Genomic DNA, 18,066 nt, shown 5'->3' on the forward strand with positions numbered 1-18,066 from the left:
TTCTCCCCAGGTGAACTCCAAGAATTAAACATAAGCTAATTAAAAAGAAGCCTATGCATCCTTCCCCACCTACCTCCCATTCAGTCTACCTTGAAATCCACAGGTGCCCCGCTCCCCATTTCTTACCTGTTTTACAGTAAGAATAGGCCTGCTTTTGTGTCATCCCACTGCGTAGAGATTGTGTCTGTCATCTCTAGTCTGGGAGCCTAGCACCATACCTGGCTTATGGACACTTAGTAGCTGTTAAGAGGATAAGTAAATGCAGATCAATATACATTGCTCCCTGAAACCTGGGATAATGTCTACTTAATTTTACAGTAACTCAGCATACATTGAAGAGTAGTAATTACGGGATGTGCATTGCAGATAGGCTAGAGGCCTTTCCAAAGTGTTTTATGAACATGGTAAGTGTCTATGTGGTCAACTCCTAGGCATTCCTCTTTGGTATAGTATATTATTTTTTAAGAGGTTTTGGCCAGCCCAGGGCTCAACATGAAATAGCATGAAAAGCCTCCCTCTGGTCTGCTTTTGTGTGCTCAGTTCTCCCAGCTGCTTTGCCTTTGGGAGGCAGTGGCCGGCATCCCTTTGCTTAGAGCCCAGCTCTCCTGATCTGGCTGGTGCTAACTTCTCTGGTCCTATCCCGCTCAACTACCCAACCACCCACACTTCAAGTGCTTATGGACCCCCTTCTCTGCAATCTTTGTCTACTCATGCCCATTCACCTGTGTGGTCCCCCCCAACCCCACGTATCTTTGCCAATACTATCCTTCTAGCCTGAATGTCCTCTAGCCCTTCATTTTTGCCCATCAGAATCTCCAATGCCTATTTTGTAATCTCCAAAAATGTAAACTCTTTTTTACAAGTTTTTACTCTTACTACACCTATCAGTGCCTTACAAGTGGTAAACAAATTTGTTTGCCTTACACCAATCAAATGTTGAATGGATAATTATTTTTCAATCCATCTTTCCCTCCATTCCTGAATATAACCAAGAGTAACTATACCCCCCAGGTAAAGGGGCCTTCCGTTTGTATAATGTTTTAGACTTCCCAAAGGTTATGGCATAGCAGTCTAGAATACCTGATCTGGAACCAGACTGCTGGGGTTCCAACCATTGCTCTACCAGCTACCAGCTGTGTGACCTCAGGCAAGTTATTTAACCTCTCCATGCCTTACTTTTCTCATCTGTATAAAGAGGAAAATAAAGGTACCTACCTCAAGAGTTTTTAGAAGGACTAATATGGAGAAAATGGAAATTTCTGACCAGGATTCCCACCTGGCCTTAATAGCACCCACTGTATATATGTAAGAGCCTATTTGCACATCTATGGGATGTACTGGGGACAGAGGGCTGGTCAGTCACAGGAGTACCCGCACAGGGGAGGAGTGGAGAGGAAACAACCATTCTCTCCTCTCAGTTCCTGTATATAATTGGTCAGACGTCTGTGAGTCACCAGAGACCTGTGCACAGAGTTCCTCCCAGTGCTGGGAGAGCGGGGAGAGAGTGGTGCCTGTGCGGGAGCCAGGAGAGCTTGGAAAGAGTAGAAGGGAAGCCTGGAGGGAGAACTAGGTGACAGTGGCAGCTGGAGGAGGGGAGCTGTTCTCTAGGAGCCTCACCCTAGGAGAGGATTATGCCAGAGCTGGGGAGCCGGAGGGAGCAATGCCAGACCAGCTGCTTGTACTTAGCCGGGTGACCACCATGAGAATAAACATGGTATGAACCCCTTTTGATGCCCCAACTTCTTTGGTCTCATGGAATCGTAGGGAACCCCCTCCTCTCAGAGCAACAGCTAAATAAGCCATTATTTGTAAAATGCTTAGAACAGTGTTCTGGCATATAATAAGCATTATATAATGCTTGTGTAGCTAAATATATACATATTACATATATGTAAACATACTTATTAGTGGTATAGATTTTATACACCTATACACACATATATAGAAAGTACTCGGTCTAGTTTAAGTTACACAGCAATCTTGTAAGGTAAGTAGAAGTGTTAACTTCCCCACATTTAATAACTAGTAGATTCACTCATAGAACCCTATCTTCTAACTTCTGAGTCAGAAATCAGAAAGTACAATTTATAGCCTTAAATCCACTGATGTTCTCCACAACATGGATAGTTTTCAAATACATAATGGTTTCTTGATCCTGAACATCGAAATTTACTATAAATATTTTAATTATTTTGATTTTAAGTGACAGAGTAGTATCACATACATTATAAGGTGGGTTAGTAAGAAAAAATTATTAATTTCTGGGCAAAAGTTTTGTCTAGGATTTCACAATCTTGAAAGAAATTCATGAAATCACTTTCTACTCGACTATATTCTTCCTACAGTTAAGGAAAGATGGAGCAGAAAAGGTCAATTGAGTGTGTTCAGTGGAGAATTAATGCATGAGCTTTTAGTAGAGAAGACATCAAATAGGAAAATAAGCTGAGTACATGTAAATGGATATATGCCTATGGTGTCATTTGGTATGTAAATGGATATATGCCTATCGTGTCATTTGGTATGCAAATGTGTTTCCATTAAGCTGATGGAGAAGTTGCTATTTTCTTTGCAGTATTCAAAATGCACCTTTAAGAAGTAAAAGCTTTCTCTTCTCTGAAAAAGAGAATTGTTGTTTTATTTTAAATACAAAACACATTCAACTTCTGTCAACAGCTTACATTTTAAATAATGCAGCTCATACTTGGATTCATTATCTGCAATTGGAGTTCGCAAAAAGCTTTTAGTGTTTTTCTCCCCAACTTTTAAAATTTATTCATTGTAACTGTTAACATTTAGAGAATAGTGGAAACCCTAAGTCAGATTGGATTGGAAAACTCAACAAAGAAATTTCCTTTCTGGAAGTTACCACTGAACCAGGTAGAGAACCCTCAGCTATTGTGCTGAACCACGTTCTGATGAAGTATTTATACTTTCTTCTTACTAGTGTTAGGTCAGACTCAAAATGTTTTCCTTTTAACTCAGGCTCGTTAATAAGAAACACGATGCTGGCAGCCTACTCAGTATCCCTAGCTCAAAGGGCTTAGTTTGTGCAAATTATCTGTTTACACCAATCCTAAGCCTCTAAATGAAGCCAGAGTCAGGGGCTCGGGTCTGAGATTTCTCCAGTACCCAGGGCTGTTGGGGATGCCTTTTCATCCAACTAAGGTGGGAGACACGTGTTGTCACTTCTTCCTGCCTACTAGCAAGAAGAGTAGACAGCTGAGCAACCCTGTGTGTGTGTGTATGAGAAAGCAAAGGAGAGCGATTGGTTGTTTTCACCCTCTCATTGAATCATGTAACTGGAACCAGGACCCAAATGGTATGTGGGTTCGCTTCAGGCAGGGAATATAAACAGAGCCAAGCGTAGAAATGCAGGTGTGTGGCAGATTAACTGACCTCGCTGTTTGCCCAGCTGCAGGGTGACTCCCTTCTCATTCCCCAGCTGTCCAGCTGCTTCCTAATGCTATTTTATTTTTCTTTTAAACTGGAGGAGCCAACCAAACTTGCCCTGGACTGCTTTAATAATTACTAAAAACAGACAACTTTGCAGTTATGCACAGCACAGAAAACACTTCGTAGTTTAGCTTTTACTTAGCTCTTGTTCAACAGTGATGCCTTTGGCAAAATCTGATAGCTTATATGTTTAAGGAACAATAACATGACATTTTATGAAAATACAGGAAAGTTCTTCATTAACCCCACATTTTGGAGTGGTTTTTTTTACATTTATTGTTCTGTATAATATTCTGAAGCTCATTATAAATGATATGCTATTTCTGTGTCCTCCATAAGGGTGTGAATACTAAATGCACATATTCCTCTTCTCAGCAGTGGCACTTAGCTCTTAAGTTATTATGGTTTTTTTAAATTAAAGGGTAGTTGATATACAATATTATACTGGCTTCAGGTGTACAACACAGTGGTTCAACAATTATATACATTACTAAATGCTCACACCGTGATAAGTGTAATTACCATCTGTCATCATACAAAGATACTGTGATATTATTGACTATATTCCCTGTGTTGTACTTTTCATCCCTGTGACTTATTTATTTTATATTTGGAAGTTTGTCTCTCTTATCCCCTTGAGCTGCTTCACTCACTGCCATGGCATCCACCAGTTTGTTCTCCATATTTATGACTGTTTCTGTTTTGTTTATGTGTTATTTGTATTTAGATTCCACATATAAAAGCATATGGTATTCGTCTTTCTCTGACTTACTTCACTTAGTGCAGTTGCCTCTGGTCCATCCACATTGTTGCAAATGGCAAGATTTCATTCTTTTTTGTGGTTCAGTAATATCCCATTGTGTATATGTACCACGTCTTCATTCATCTATCCATGTACACTTAGGTTGCCTCCATATCTTGGCTATTGTAAATAATGCTGCAATAAATATAGGGGTACTAACTCCATGTTTTACTTTTCAAAATAGTCATCTTAAGAATGTGCAATTAAAAAAAAAATGTGCGATTCTTCTGAAAGTTTATTGTAAGAAATATGACACTTTTGTGCACAGACATTTCTGTAACAATAATATCACCAAAATGTTTAAGGATTTAATTTTTTAATTTAAAGAACTTTCAAATTGAGAATTCTTTGTGTAAGCTTACAATATCCATGGAAAGGATCCAGTGAGTTAGGATATATATCAAAGGTTTTCAGCACAGCTTTATGCATAAGGCAAGTAGTTGAAATATCCTAAAATGTTTAACAAAAGAGAATTAGTTATAGCACAGTCATATAAGGAAATAATATACAGCCTTTAAAATTATGTTTTAGAAGAACATTTGATGATACAGGAAGATGTTCTATTAAATGAAAAAAGAATGCAGGAAATTCAAATTTATAAGTACAGTATGATCCAAATTTTATAGGAGAAATATGTATAATTTTAAAATGAAGAGCGTGTGTGTGTGTGTGTGTGTGTGTGTGTGTGCATTTTCATAGGAAAAAGTATGCCAAATAGTAACAGTTACTATCTCTTTTTATTTTTTTATTTCCTTTTTGTAGCATATGTTTTCTACATTAAACAAAGTATTACTTTTTGGTCAGGAAAACAATTTTTTTTTTAACTAAGCTATATATGAATCATAATATTCACATTTTGTATTTTGACAAGATTTTATACAGTAAAATTCCTTTGGTAAGGCCATACTAATTTGGAGGTTTTTTAAAGAATTCCAAGGTTGGGCTAAAATTTATCCATGATTAATGGTTTATATTCTGCAAATTAATAATGCAAAAAAGATTTTAGAGAAACACTTTTAAGCTGAAGGGAGCTTTTCAAGTGCATTGAAAGCATGCATAAACTAAGTCATTTTTCATCAAAGCTTGTCCCCTAAGTACTTCTTCCTGGCAGGTGAATTTGCATATTTTTTTGTTTACTTTATGTAGAAACAAGCAATAGTCCATAATTCATCTATTTTGCTAACAATCTGGCTCTCCCCCTGCCAGTTTGAAGGTGATATTTTTAACATACACATCATATAATGGTTTCCATTCACTCCCTAAATTGCAGACAGACATCTTTTAACAACTTGGGTCACATTTTCACAGGTCATGAAAACATACCATATGTATCATGCAGAGAGCATCAGTGCAGAGAGCAAGCTGAAAGAGGCTGAGAAGCAAGAAGAAAAGCAAATTGGAAGATCTGGTGATCCAGTCTTCCATATTAGACTAGAAGAGAGACATCAGCGGCGAAGCTCTGTAAAGAAAATTGAAAAAATGAAAGAAAAGGTAAGTAAAAATATAACTGCATAGCCTTTCTGTCCTCTTTGAAGTGACAATACGAAGAACACTGATGCAATAGCTGATGAACACATTGTGAATTATTGTGAAAGGGCACGCATTTCTTTCCACTGGAATGAAAAATATTTAACATAAAAATCATGTAATAACAGCTGGACATCATTTAGTGTTGAGTGCCAAGTATTCAACACAATGCAGAGAATTTGAATATTAAGAAATTTCATTGCAAACGGGCCTGAAGCCCAAGTACATTGTTTTTTACTTCCTATAACTGGGTAATTTTCGTTTGTAATTTAAGTCAGATTCGAAATGGACTTTTTTCAAAGGACTTCCAACGTCATTTGTATATGTAGGATGAATTGTTTAGATTAATAGAAATGTATATGTTTCTTTGCCTTGTTTAAAAGTAACATTGTTGTCTTTCCCAATGCCTGGGTCTTCTTCATTTCCAGAGACAAGCAAAGTATTCAGAAAATAAGCTAAAATCAATTAAGGCACGGAATGAGTATCTGCTAACCCTTGAAGCAACCAATACCTCGGTTTTCAAGTATTACATTCATGATCTTTCAGATTTAATTGATGTAAGTACTTAAAGCTGTTTTATTTTCCATATTCAGTTGGAATTAACAGTAAATGTTTCATTGATTCTAAAACACCATCATTTAATAAAACAATATTATTTTATGTAATACTTCGAAAGGGAAATCCTGCCAATTAAACGATACAGAACACTAAGACACTATCAGCTGTATAATGCGTATGACAAAAGCGTGCATCCTAAAACCAACAATAAACAAATTACTAGGTTCTGTGAGGCTGGAGTGCCTAGTAAACTCAGCTAGAAAGGGGACCTAGTCATTTCTAAATTACGCAATGGCATAGCCCTTACTGATTCACAGATTCAAAATACATTCATTGGTGAGGTGCTGTGGCTATGAGAAGACAAATACAGTTCCTGCCCTTTGGGATTTAAAGCAGAAAAGACAGCTGTTAAGCAAATGACTACACAAATGATGGGTTTATTACAGTTGTGATAAATACTGTGAAGCAAAATGAATGCATATAAGCCACTTCTATAAATGTATCTAGCTCTTGTAGGATATGATGAAGGAGCAGTAGTGGGCTCCTTTAGAACTCGCCAAGTGTGCATCCACTATTGTATTTATCACTGATTACTGTCATTACTTCCCAGCTTTAACCCTCTGAATCATTCATCTTTCATTAGAAAATATGTCCTGAGTAGCCCAGTCATTGTGCTTGAAAGGGTATCTCTCCGCGACCCTCCTTACCCAGGACTCAGGAGACACGGGCCCACGCAAGAGACTTTATTATCTGAAGGAGAGAGTGGCTGCTCCAGACGGGGGTGGGGAGAGAGAGGGAGCAGCAGAGAGAGCAGTGGGACAGAGAGAGCGAGCGGGAAGAGCTGGGGGACAGAGACAGAGAGAGAGAGGGCAGCAGCGTGGTGCCTTTTATTGTGGATCCGCCCAGCCTGCTGCTTTGGGGGAGGGTCGGGATGTTTAGAGACAAGACCCAGTCAAGCCCCAGGCAAAATTCTCACCGGCTTCTGTGCTTGGGGCCATGGGACAAAAGGAGGATAAATTACTATATTCTTACATTCCTCCCCTTTCTGTTTTATAAGTGGTAGAGGATTTGGGAAGGGGTGGTTAGTCTTCAGGAGCTGCTTCCTACTGATTACGGGTGATGAAGTTCATTTTTGTATTGATGAGGGGGCGGTCCTCAGATGAGCCCTTGGTCTGCAGTGGCGATGGCATTTTCCAGGTTCAATAAGGATGATCGTCTTTGGAGAGGGGTTGGTAATCCTGTAATATAAGCTGGTTAAAGGTTTGGTTAGAAATTTTTTGCATTTGGGCTGATTGCTATGTTTACATAGGGTGGCTGAATTAATAGCATTTTGGGGGGACATATGTGTAGGCAGAAAAGCAACCTGTAGGGCAAAGGGAATCCTTGATGGTGCAATCTTTTGGACAGTCTGAAAGAGAAGAAAGGGCTGGTGTTGGGAAGATAGGTCTGGTGAGAGAATAAGTGTTGAGACCAGGGTTAATAAACCTGAAGCGTGACGCATGGCTGTTGTAAGGGATGTCTTAGGACTCCATGCTGGCAGAAACTTCAGTGATGAGTGGAAGCAGAGATGAGCCGCACAAAATACAGAGAGTAAGAGGTCCCGTCAGGGTGGAGGAGTAGGAACCTGTGGGAGATTTGGTGGGAGGGGAATAACGGGAGACAAATGGCTTAAGGTGGGAGTTGTGTGTCTAGTGGGGAAGACCCTGGAGTTTAACTGCAGTTGGCGTGGAAAGGATTACTGTGTCCTTGCCATTTGGGAGTGAGGGATGGTGTCTTTGTTGTTTGGAACCGGCATGGTTTGGAGAAGTTTTTTCCTGTTTATGGTAATGGCCTTGTAGCGCTGGGAGAGCTGAACTCCCAGGTATGTGACCTGAGCGGCAGACAGCTGAACTTTGGAGGGTGAGACTCGATAGCTCTGTTCTGAGAGAAAGTTTAAAAGGAGAATAGTATCCTGTTGAGAGGTTTGTAGGGAGGGACTGCACAGGAGAAGATCATCTACATATTGAAGGAGGGTGGAGCTCAAGAGAGTAAGGGATTTGAGGTCTTGTGCTACAGCCTGTCCAAAAAGGTGGGGACTATCCCTAAAGCCTTGGGGAAGGACTTGTTAAGTGGTCTCTGAATATTAAAAATTAACTTAACATAAGGAATTTCCTGCCTTGATTTTTCTCTGGGATACCGGCGTCTTGGTCTGGGAGCATATCAGAAGGCTGCCTGCTCAGCTCCCAAGGTGGGCTGAGGTATTGTCTATCTGCTAAAGAATCCTGCCTTTTACTGTGCCATCTACAGCTGGGTCTGCATGCTAAGTTAGTTGCTCAGTTTGCAAAATTACCTCCTCAGATCTGAAGGAGGAAAGACAGCACATAGGCCTGGGCCTTTTAGCATGCTAAAGTAAATCTTTACACATGGTTACAAATGATTAGCATAATAAAACTTGTGCTACTCTTCTTTATCTGGGGAACATTAACTGATCTCACTGAAGAATGATTCTAGAGCTCAATGTTTAACATAGAGTTTTAGTAGGGGGGTTTCCTTGCATGTAGTTACATTGCTCTGACTGCAAATATCCTGCCCTGCCCCCTCCGGAGGCCCTCACCCTACTCTGACTACATCTATGGTCCCTGTCTCATCCTCACCTACCCCGCAATTAAAATACAGAAACTTTAAAATTATACATTTATTTTCTTCTAGTACTCTGATGAAGTAAAAGGAATTTTTTCTGCTAGACTGCTGCTAGAAGAACTTAATGACCGTGCTTTCAGACTTAGATCTGTAAGGACTCTGTAAAGTATATGGAATATACAAGAACCAATTCTATGGAAGTATTCTGCTTGCTTTTTTTTTGTTGAGTGCAAATTTTAGCAGAGATCGGAGTACTTACATAAGCCCAAACCAGTGTGACATGAGGAAGAGTCTCCACGTAGTGGAAAGTTTCTTTAATACAAGGTTCTAAGCACTATTCTTGATAATAGTGATCCATCAATGAACAAAAACAAAGTCCCCATCTTCATGGAGTTATGGATTCGTTGACTCACGTCATAAATTTACACACATGCACAGACACGCATAAGTGACAATGCCATGAATAAAAATAAAACATCTGTAGGAGTTCTTTTTTTTGGTAGTATGGTCAGGAAAAGCCTGATATTTGAACAGAGAAGTGAGCTGGAGAGCCATATGGCTATATAAGGAAGGAGTCCCTCACACAGAACGATTGGCAAGGCTAAAAGTACAGAGGGAAAGATGTGTTCGGCAAGCTCAGGATGCTCAAGGAACAGCAGAGGCAGCCAGTATGGTTGGCGCAGAGTGAAGAGGAAAGTACTGCTAGAAGAACTTGATGACCGTGTTTTCAGACTTAGATCTGTAAGGACTTCTAGCAGAAGAGAGAAGGCAGGCAGAAGCCTGGGTCCTTTGGATGGGGAAGGGGGTTTAGATATGTTCTAAATGTGGTGGGAAGTCATTGAAAGGTTTTAAGCAGGAAAGTGACATCACCTGTTTTACATTTCAAAGACTCACCCTGGCACTTGTGTGGAGAATGGACCAAGGTGGCTGAGGAGGACAGCAGTGCCAACGGCAAGCTGTATCTAGAGTCTTTTGTAGCCCCCCAGGCCAGAAAGGATGCTGGCTGGGACTGGCATGTAGCATGGGAGAAGTGGTGGGATTCAAAATACATTGAAGACAGAGCTAATAGGAAAGAGAGATGGTGGGTGAAAAGGAGGATGAAATGGACTCCTGGGCTCACGTCCTGAGGGAGTAGGCTTATGATGGTGCCTTTTACTGAGATGGGGGCGCTGGGGAGAAGCAGGCTGAAGGGCAGGGAGCAGCAGTTCTGTTACATCTAGTAAGAGAGGTATACCTCTTGGGCATCCGGATGGAGATGTCCAGCAGCATCCTCGATATTCTTGGGATATGTAGGACAGGAATTGCATGTCCGGAGTATGCGAGAGTCATCATCACTGTGATGGATATTTACTGAGCTCTTGCTGTGTGTCAGGCACATTTCTAAGCATAATCTCATCTGGTGGTCACAGCCTTGGTAGGTGAATACTATCTTCTCTGTTATGTAGATTAAAGTTAGGCTGGAGAGCTTGCTGAGGTTATATAGCTCATAAGTGGTAGGCTTCAAACTCAGACATTTTAACCTCCAGCTCTAATTAACTCTGATATAAATAAGTAGTAGTTAAATATTCCAAATAATTTTCAATTTAACAAAAAAATTATACTTTTAAAAGATCAGCCTTAACTTTAAGATGTGAACAATTCTCAAATAATATGACTTAAATATGAATTGTAAAAGAAATATGAAATTGGTCTGTTGTCATTCAACCAAAATTGAATATTCTTTTAGTGAAAATTATGCACTCATTGACCCACTTTTAAGGTAATCCAAGTGTGAATGTGTACATTTGAAAATGGCTGCATATTTTTTAGGAGTCCAATTTGCATATGTCATGGTGATCCTAAAAGCCATTAAGCTTGACCCTTCCTGGTGAAGAAGAAACAGACTGATTATACAAAGGCAGCTACAATCCTTTATGCTTTGGGAACTTATTTAGCAAAATAAGCTTTTATACTGAATTATCTAATAATTATTAGAAGAATTGTTGTACCTCTAGTGAGAAAAGGTCAAGACAACATTTTTAATGCATTGCATTTTTATATGTGAAATGGCATGGAAGATACTAAATGTATCTTGAATAAATCAAAGCATAATGAATAATCAGACAAGCTTTTATATACACTTCAATTTTCCCTTGGTTTCTATTCATATCAATATCTGTCTCTTATGGACTTTCTATGATAGACCATGATGTGTGGATCTATTTATTGATATTTTTTTTAAAGGCATATAAATTTTCTTTGGAATTTTTAGTTTAAAAACTAATCTTTTACTATTCCAGAACCAGTTCATGTACATTGTAAAAAAAACAGAAAATACTACAAACAAAAATAAAGTGATCACATTCTTAACATCTAAGATCATCACTGTTAAAATGTAGATGTTTTTTATACTTTCATACCAGGAGAGTATGAAGTTACATTTTGCATACTACATTTTAACCAACTTTTTTCAATCATTGATCTCCATCGTGCCATTTCAGAAAATTTTTATCTCATCCAATGCCCAGATCATATTCCTATTTATGACCCCAAAAATGTTTCACAGCTGATATGTCTAGATGAGGCCTAATTTAGGATCACACATTGTATCTGGGTGACATGTCCTTCTAGTCTTTTTTTATCTAGCAAAATGCCTGTTGAAGAGACATAGACAATTGTTCCTCAGAACATCTCAGCTTCTGGATTTCTCTCATTCTTTATTTACTGTGGTGTCATTTGGCTTGTTTTTGTATCCCCTCTGTTTCATGCAAAGCAAACATTTTATAAAGGCTGAATGAATTCACTTTGCAACAGAATACACATAGGTGGTGGTGTTCATCTTGTGTAGTTATGTAACAACATCTGTGTAACCCACCAACAGTGAAGTGATCCCTGGCCTAGGATGGTGTAACTCATTGATTACTCCATCATATAGTAAAGTTTTTCCCCTTTGAAATAAACAAGGGTATTCTAAAAACTCTTGAATTTGGATCTTACACAATTGGTAATCTGCTTATTGGGAACTCAGTAATGTCTTAGCTGTAGTTCACCTTTCATCAGCAAAATGCTTTCTTAGAGTACAAATTTGTAGTGCAAATTAAAGAGGAATAACAATTTCAAAATACTTTCAGGCACTTTAGACTAAACAGTCTACATGTATACCATTGACACTCAATTTAATGGGATCTTTTGTTGATTACTACAGGTCTAAAAACTTAAATAATTGAACACTTCAATAGACTAGTTCAAGTCTTTTCTATTGTATGTGGAGATGATGTAATTTTTTAAAATTTAATAATAGCAGTTTTTATCTATTTTCTGTAAACTTTAGCTTTACCTATCAATGTTAATCTGAATTAGTAAAGTGTCCTCTATCTTTCTCTCTCTCCTTCTCCACCCCTCTCCGTGCTCCTCTCGCTGATAAGTTATTTCTAAATAATAGTTACTGGTCTTTAATGGAATTTATTTTTAGCAAATCTTAAATTCATCATGTGTCTTGTGAGCAATGAATTAATTTTATGATGACTTCTACTCTTGTAAACACTTCTATAAACTTAGTAAATAAACTTCTCAATCAAGTCCAAGTTAAAAATACTAGATGTCTGACCTCTAAAGCTTATTGATACTGAAAGTGATATAATGAAGAAAATGATGGCTCAATTGTTAACCCAATATTTACTCTCTTACATCAGCTAGAAATAACTGAAGATAGCATACTGAACAAGGTTTAGACATTTTGGGGTACTCCAGATACTAAGTTATCTCTAGGGAGAAGGGAAAGGGTTGTGATTTGGGAAGGGGAACTTGGGGGACTTCTGAAGTACCTACAATATGTTATTTAAAAGGAGCATATATGTTTCACAGTTCTCTGTAAGTGTGGCATATTTTATATTTAAAAAGAGAAAAAGCAGTTATAAAAAGTATACAAGCATGCCTTAAATATTTTTAATAGAGCATACCAATGTACTTGCACTTGCCAGTCTTTCAATATTATGATTTATCTTTTTGTATGGAGTTCTGAGTAGTCTTCTTTTGCACAAAGCATATCCACTGAGTATAATCAATGTTTGTATTTTTGAAATTTTTAATGTAGAAGAAAAAGAAATTTAAATGTAGAAGAAAAGGATTCTGGTTATTCACAATGTTTTCACAGTGTTGCAGTTGGTACAACTTTTCCTAATTCGATATGCGTTTTGTTTAGTCTTAAGTCTTTCCACCAATTCCTTTCACACTTACTTTATCTGTTTATTTAATACTTATTATAATAGCTGTAAGTGGCACAAATATTTTACGGTTGACTCTTGGAAGCGTATAGAATTATTGGAGCAGAAACACACAGGAGTATTAGAGAGTGGCTGCTAGTGTGTTCACAGTACCCTTGGCATTAGTCACTATGCTTTGGAGCACAGATAGACAGACTTTCTGAAAGGGGCAGATAGTAAATATTTTAGGGTTTATAAGCCATATGGTCTCTGTCACAACTACTCAACTCTTAGAGCAAAAGCAGCAATAGAATTGTAAGCAAATGGGTGTAGTTGTGTCACAACCAAACTTTATTTACCAGATCAGGCCACAGGCTAGATGTGGCCCGTAGGCCACTGCTTTATAGAATGAACTGAGAGTTAATCCAGAGTGTTACTTCAGCAGAGCACTGGTAAGATGGCTTTTCTTCTGTCTCTGAAGAAAACCCTAAATAATCTGAGCTTGTAGAGTAATGATCTCTTCGCTTAGAAACAGGTGGGAAGGGGAATATAGCGTTAGTTTCACAACAAACAAGGATTTGTGTTACATCATTCTAAAAATAAATATGAATTGTAAGAAATATTTGCAAATATTGGTCAAAGGAAATATAATTGGTTTGGGAAAATAAAGGCATAATTATAGGGGGAAATAGATTATAGTTTTGTAAATAATAGGTTTCACACCTCTGACCATTAATGTCCCCAACATTAAGTGCGAAACAGACTGTAAGCTGTCTGTTAGAATTAGAATGTCTTACAACCAGAAGGAAAACCTTGCAGGCAAGAAATATCTGTAATTCGGTGCTGCAGTTTTCAAGTGGTTATGATTTGCTAAGAGAAAAGAGGGAAGAGTACCAATCTTTACTGCTGGGGATCCTTAATCTGTAATCACAATCACCCTTGTATATATCTGGAATTCTTAAAACAACTGGTTTTAAGGTTGTATAACTGGTAATGTAGCTTCTTTCCATCCAGTTCCACACCTACTCACCCTCAAAAGGCACTCCAAGAAACACTGTTCTCAACAGGAAAATTCTTTTGATGCTTTGTCCTAGAGCACCTCCCCAGTAATAATGAAGTATTTTTCTTTCTTGAAATACACTTTCACAGCCTCCAATTACTCCCTGTAAAAATATGTAGGTCACATTGGATCTTGAAGAATAAATCTTTGTACTGTTGTAGAATATTGCCATAGAATAATCCCCTATTCCAGGGGATTTTCTTGATTGTGGCATCTGTCACGTGCTTTATTAGCCATTTATACAAATGAGATTGAAATTAGATTACATCACACACTGCATGCCATTAGCATTTCTAAATAATCAGTTGTCCTAAAGCTTTTGGCCTTACCCTTTTGGCTCTAGGGACATGTGTTTAATTAAAAAGCATCTTATTCGGAGTTCAGAGTTTTCTTAATTAGTTTGACTTTCCCCCATTGTCTAGAACACTCTTTCTTGCATAGCTTAATAATTGCATTAAGATTTAGCCAAGAAAACCTGCCAAACTGTAATATTGTAGTTCCCATTAGGTCCCAAGTCTTACTAGGAAGACTGTAGAGAGATCACATTTAATAGGTTAGGATAGTGTAGTTATCATGCAAACTGATTTATGTGTGTTTTTATCCTTTTGTGACAGAAAGGGTATTTAAATAAATGATTTGGATGAGTGAAGTAGATAACTTAAAGCCCCTGCCCTAGTGATGCCTTGGTCCTTTGTTAAGGAAACTGCACCAACCTTGAATCCACCTGCTGTGCAGGCTACTCCTTCTCAGCCTCCAGTCTTCGCTTTTCCTTCTTGGCTGGACCGCTGACTGTTGAAAGGCACCCAAGACATGATCCTTGGCTTTCTATCTCTTGGTCCCTTGGCTTAAATACTAATTGATGGTCCTAGATCTTTATCCCTAGCCTTGATCATCTTCCTGGGCTTCAGATGTATGTATCCAACTGCCTCCTGGACATTTCTAACCAGATTTAATAGGCATCTTGGACATGTCAAACACTCATAACAACTTGTTATATCCATTTCATCCTCCTCCTCCTTCTCCAGACACATAACAACTTTTTCTTATCCATATTCTACACCTCAGAAGATGGCACCACTTCCTGCCCAGTTGTACAAGCCAAAAGCTCAACTCTCCCATTCCCTACATGTAAATACACCAGGAAATCCTGTAACCTCTGCCCCCTGAATGCCTAAATTTTACTATTTCTCATTACCTGCACTCTGTCTCCTAGACAAAGCCTCTTCACTTCTTGCCCACACTTAGCTTCCTAGGATGTCTCCCAGCTTCCACTAAGACCTTCCAATCAGTAATCCATTCTCTTCCCAGCCAAAGTACTAAAATAAAAAAAGATTAACTGGACCTTTCCATCATAATTTAAAACCCCACAAAGGCCTCCCATTGTCCTTAGAATAAAATCCAAATGGCTCACCAAGACCCCCACTCAGTGTCGTCTCCTGCAACTTTCCCCACAGTCACTGTGCTTCAGGACATTGGCCTTTCCGTTCCCCAGACCCACTAATTTTGTTCTTTCCTGGGCCTTTCTACTTTTTGTCTAAAACACTTTCTTCTAGAGTTTTGCAAGACTGATTCATACATGCTGCACCCAGCTCCCTTGTAGAAAAGAGCAACACCCTTTCCCTAAATACTCTCTGTTCTTCTATCTTCTCCATAGTATTTAAGACCTGACCTGAGCTCATTTGGGCTTGCTTTATTTACTCTCTCCTCTCTTGTGACTTGATTCAAGGTACTACAGAGATTTGGCCCTGGGGGAAAAAATGAGTCCAGTAGCAGGTCCTCTGAAGATGATTGCCCATGTGGGTGACAACTGTATTAGGCAACAAATGATTATTCAGCCTATTTATTGGCTCAGGTATATGCAACCTCAGTTCTTCTCCTCTGTATCCATTCCTGTCATGCAGATGTACCATTTTGATTTTGTCCTTGCTCAAAAGAAACTCAGGACAACTTGCTGAATCCTTGGCTACAGTTGTTTAAGCATCAGCAAGAATTAAATTGTCAGCTCTTTATAGTCCATAAGTAGCCCAGACATGAAAGAAGGTATGTACAAGTTGCCTGTGGAAGTTTGGATTTCTATTCTAGTTCAGTCCTATTAAATACCTGTCTCTCACAATTTGTGGATCTTAGGGTAAAGTACGGAATAGCTAGAGAGGAAAACAGTGAAGGACAAGATACTTATTCAGAATAAATCAACTTTATTCATTGATATCTAATGTAAAAGCTGTGAACTCAACCTATTTCTGGTCTTTTGGAAGCAACCCATGGTCATGTGAAAACTCCTTCTGCAGTTCGGTTTGCTTGGGTTGCACTGTTCTCCAGAAAGACTCAGAAGAAGGGGTAGACCTAGTCTTTACCCAATATCCATGGCTTTGAAATGATCAAAGTCAAGCTTACTAAAATAAAAGTCAGAGGTAGGACCCAAGACAAAAGGTCATGGAAGCCTCTCAGACGGAGGCAGGAGTGAGGAAGTTAAGGTAGAATGCTTCTGCAGAAGAGTGCCTTCCCTCTGCATTCTCATGACAACTGCCTAATTCTGGAGTCACATAGGAGCTTGGGGCTGCCCTGCGAATGCCATTGGCTATTACAGTTCTGGAAAAATGTTTGTAGGACTTGCTGTCCGTGGCATTCCATTATGGGAACTCTCATCTAGGACCATACTTCTGCCCCACTAGGGCTTCTCATCTCATGGAGTTTATGTAAGAAACAAAAAATCAGTATCTTCCTGAATGGCTATGGTCCAGTTATACCTGACAAGATACCGACCGAGTATACTGCAGCTGACCATTCAGCCTTTAAGTCAAGATGGAAGTATTTGCATGGTCCTCTATACATGGATTTCATCTTCATTTTTGATACCGTTTGCAACCCTTTTGCCTAAGGAACTTAACCTACTTTGGTGATTTAGACTAACACCTGGTGGAATCTATCTTGGCAGCTCTTGGTATTCAAAAAAACACCTTTCTGCTTCCAACAGTCTTTTCTGCCCCAGTTTTAATCCATAATTTAATCTATAATTTTTATGTATCCATCATATATCCAGAATTCTTCATCTGTGAGAACAACACTGTTTTGTTTTCATGAAATATTTTATTGGTTTCTTATGTATTTTCATCATGAAACACACTTGGGTTATAACTCAACTTTATGCAGAAGCTGGCTTTTCATATCATCATTAATAATTAATAAGCTCTATAGAATTATTATAGACTTTTTAAACTAAGTATCTTGAATCTTAACATATCCAGTGTCATTTTAGCTTCTAGTTTAGAAAAAAGGTGATTCTGTGACTGGCCTTGCTGTCTCAGGAGACCACTGTAGGGGTCCAAGAAGGGAATTGTCCATCAAAGCTCATCACAGAAACCTCCTAAATATACGCCAAATAAATGCACCCAACATCCAGAATACACCTCCGGAGGCCCCTGGATTGGTTAAGACCCAGGCATGCTTCTCTCCAACCTATCAAGAAACCACAGTGAAATCAGGGGGCTCTTACCTAAAGTCAGGGGCATCCAGACCTACCAAGTCTGCCTGGCTGAACTGGGTGTGGAAAAACATGCATTGCTACTTGCATACCCTTGACGTTTTCTCCCCAAAGAAGCCATGATCAGAAATTTGAGGAGTGGACTCTTTGAGTCTGGGAATAAGGACAACCTGTCGTGTGTTTCCAGAGCTCTAACTCAGCCACGTAGTTGGGGTTGGATTTCTTTTTCTTCCTCTTTTCCCTTCATTCTTCCTTCCTTCCTTTCTCTTTTAAGTCGAAAAGAGACAGTTTTTATAGGGGGAAAAGGTGAAGCTTTCCTCTGGGCTGTTTCTTTCCTCTCAATATCAGTTTTCTGGTAAGTCCCCTGGGAATGAGTATCCCATTG

The 18,066-nt window shown here is 38.8% G+C and overlaps 1 protein-coding gene across 8 annotated transcripts in view; it reads left to right on the forward strand.

Moving 5' to 3' along the window:
- SRGAP1 (SLIT-ROBO Rho GTPase activating protein 1) overlaps positions 1 to 18,066 on the forward strand; it is a 281,990-nt gene that overhangs the window by 194,086 nt on the left and 69,838 nt on the right. For all 8 annotated transcript variants that reach the window (XM_036894920.2, XM_036894915.2, XM_036894919.2 and 5 more), the window contains 2 exons: positions 5,564 to 5,746; positions 6,211 to 6,339. In XM_036894920.2, the coding sequence (XP_036750815.2) occupies positions 5,564 to 5,746; positions 6,211 to 6,339 (312 nt within the window). The remainder of the gene's footprint in view (positions 1 to 5,563; positions 5,747 to 6,210; positions 6,340 to 18,066) is intronic.

This window comes from Manis pentadactyla, chromosome 10 (genome assembly GCF_030020395.1).
Source record: "Manis pentadactyla isolate mManPen7 chromosome 10, mManPen7.hap1, whole genome shotgun sequence".
Classification (NCBI taxonomy): domain Eukaryota; kingdom Metazoa; phylum Chordata; class Mammalia; order Pholidota; family Manidae; genus Manis; species Manis pentadactyla.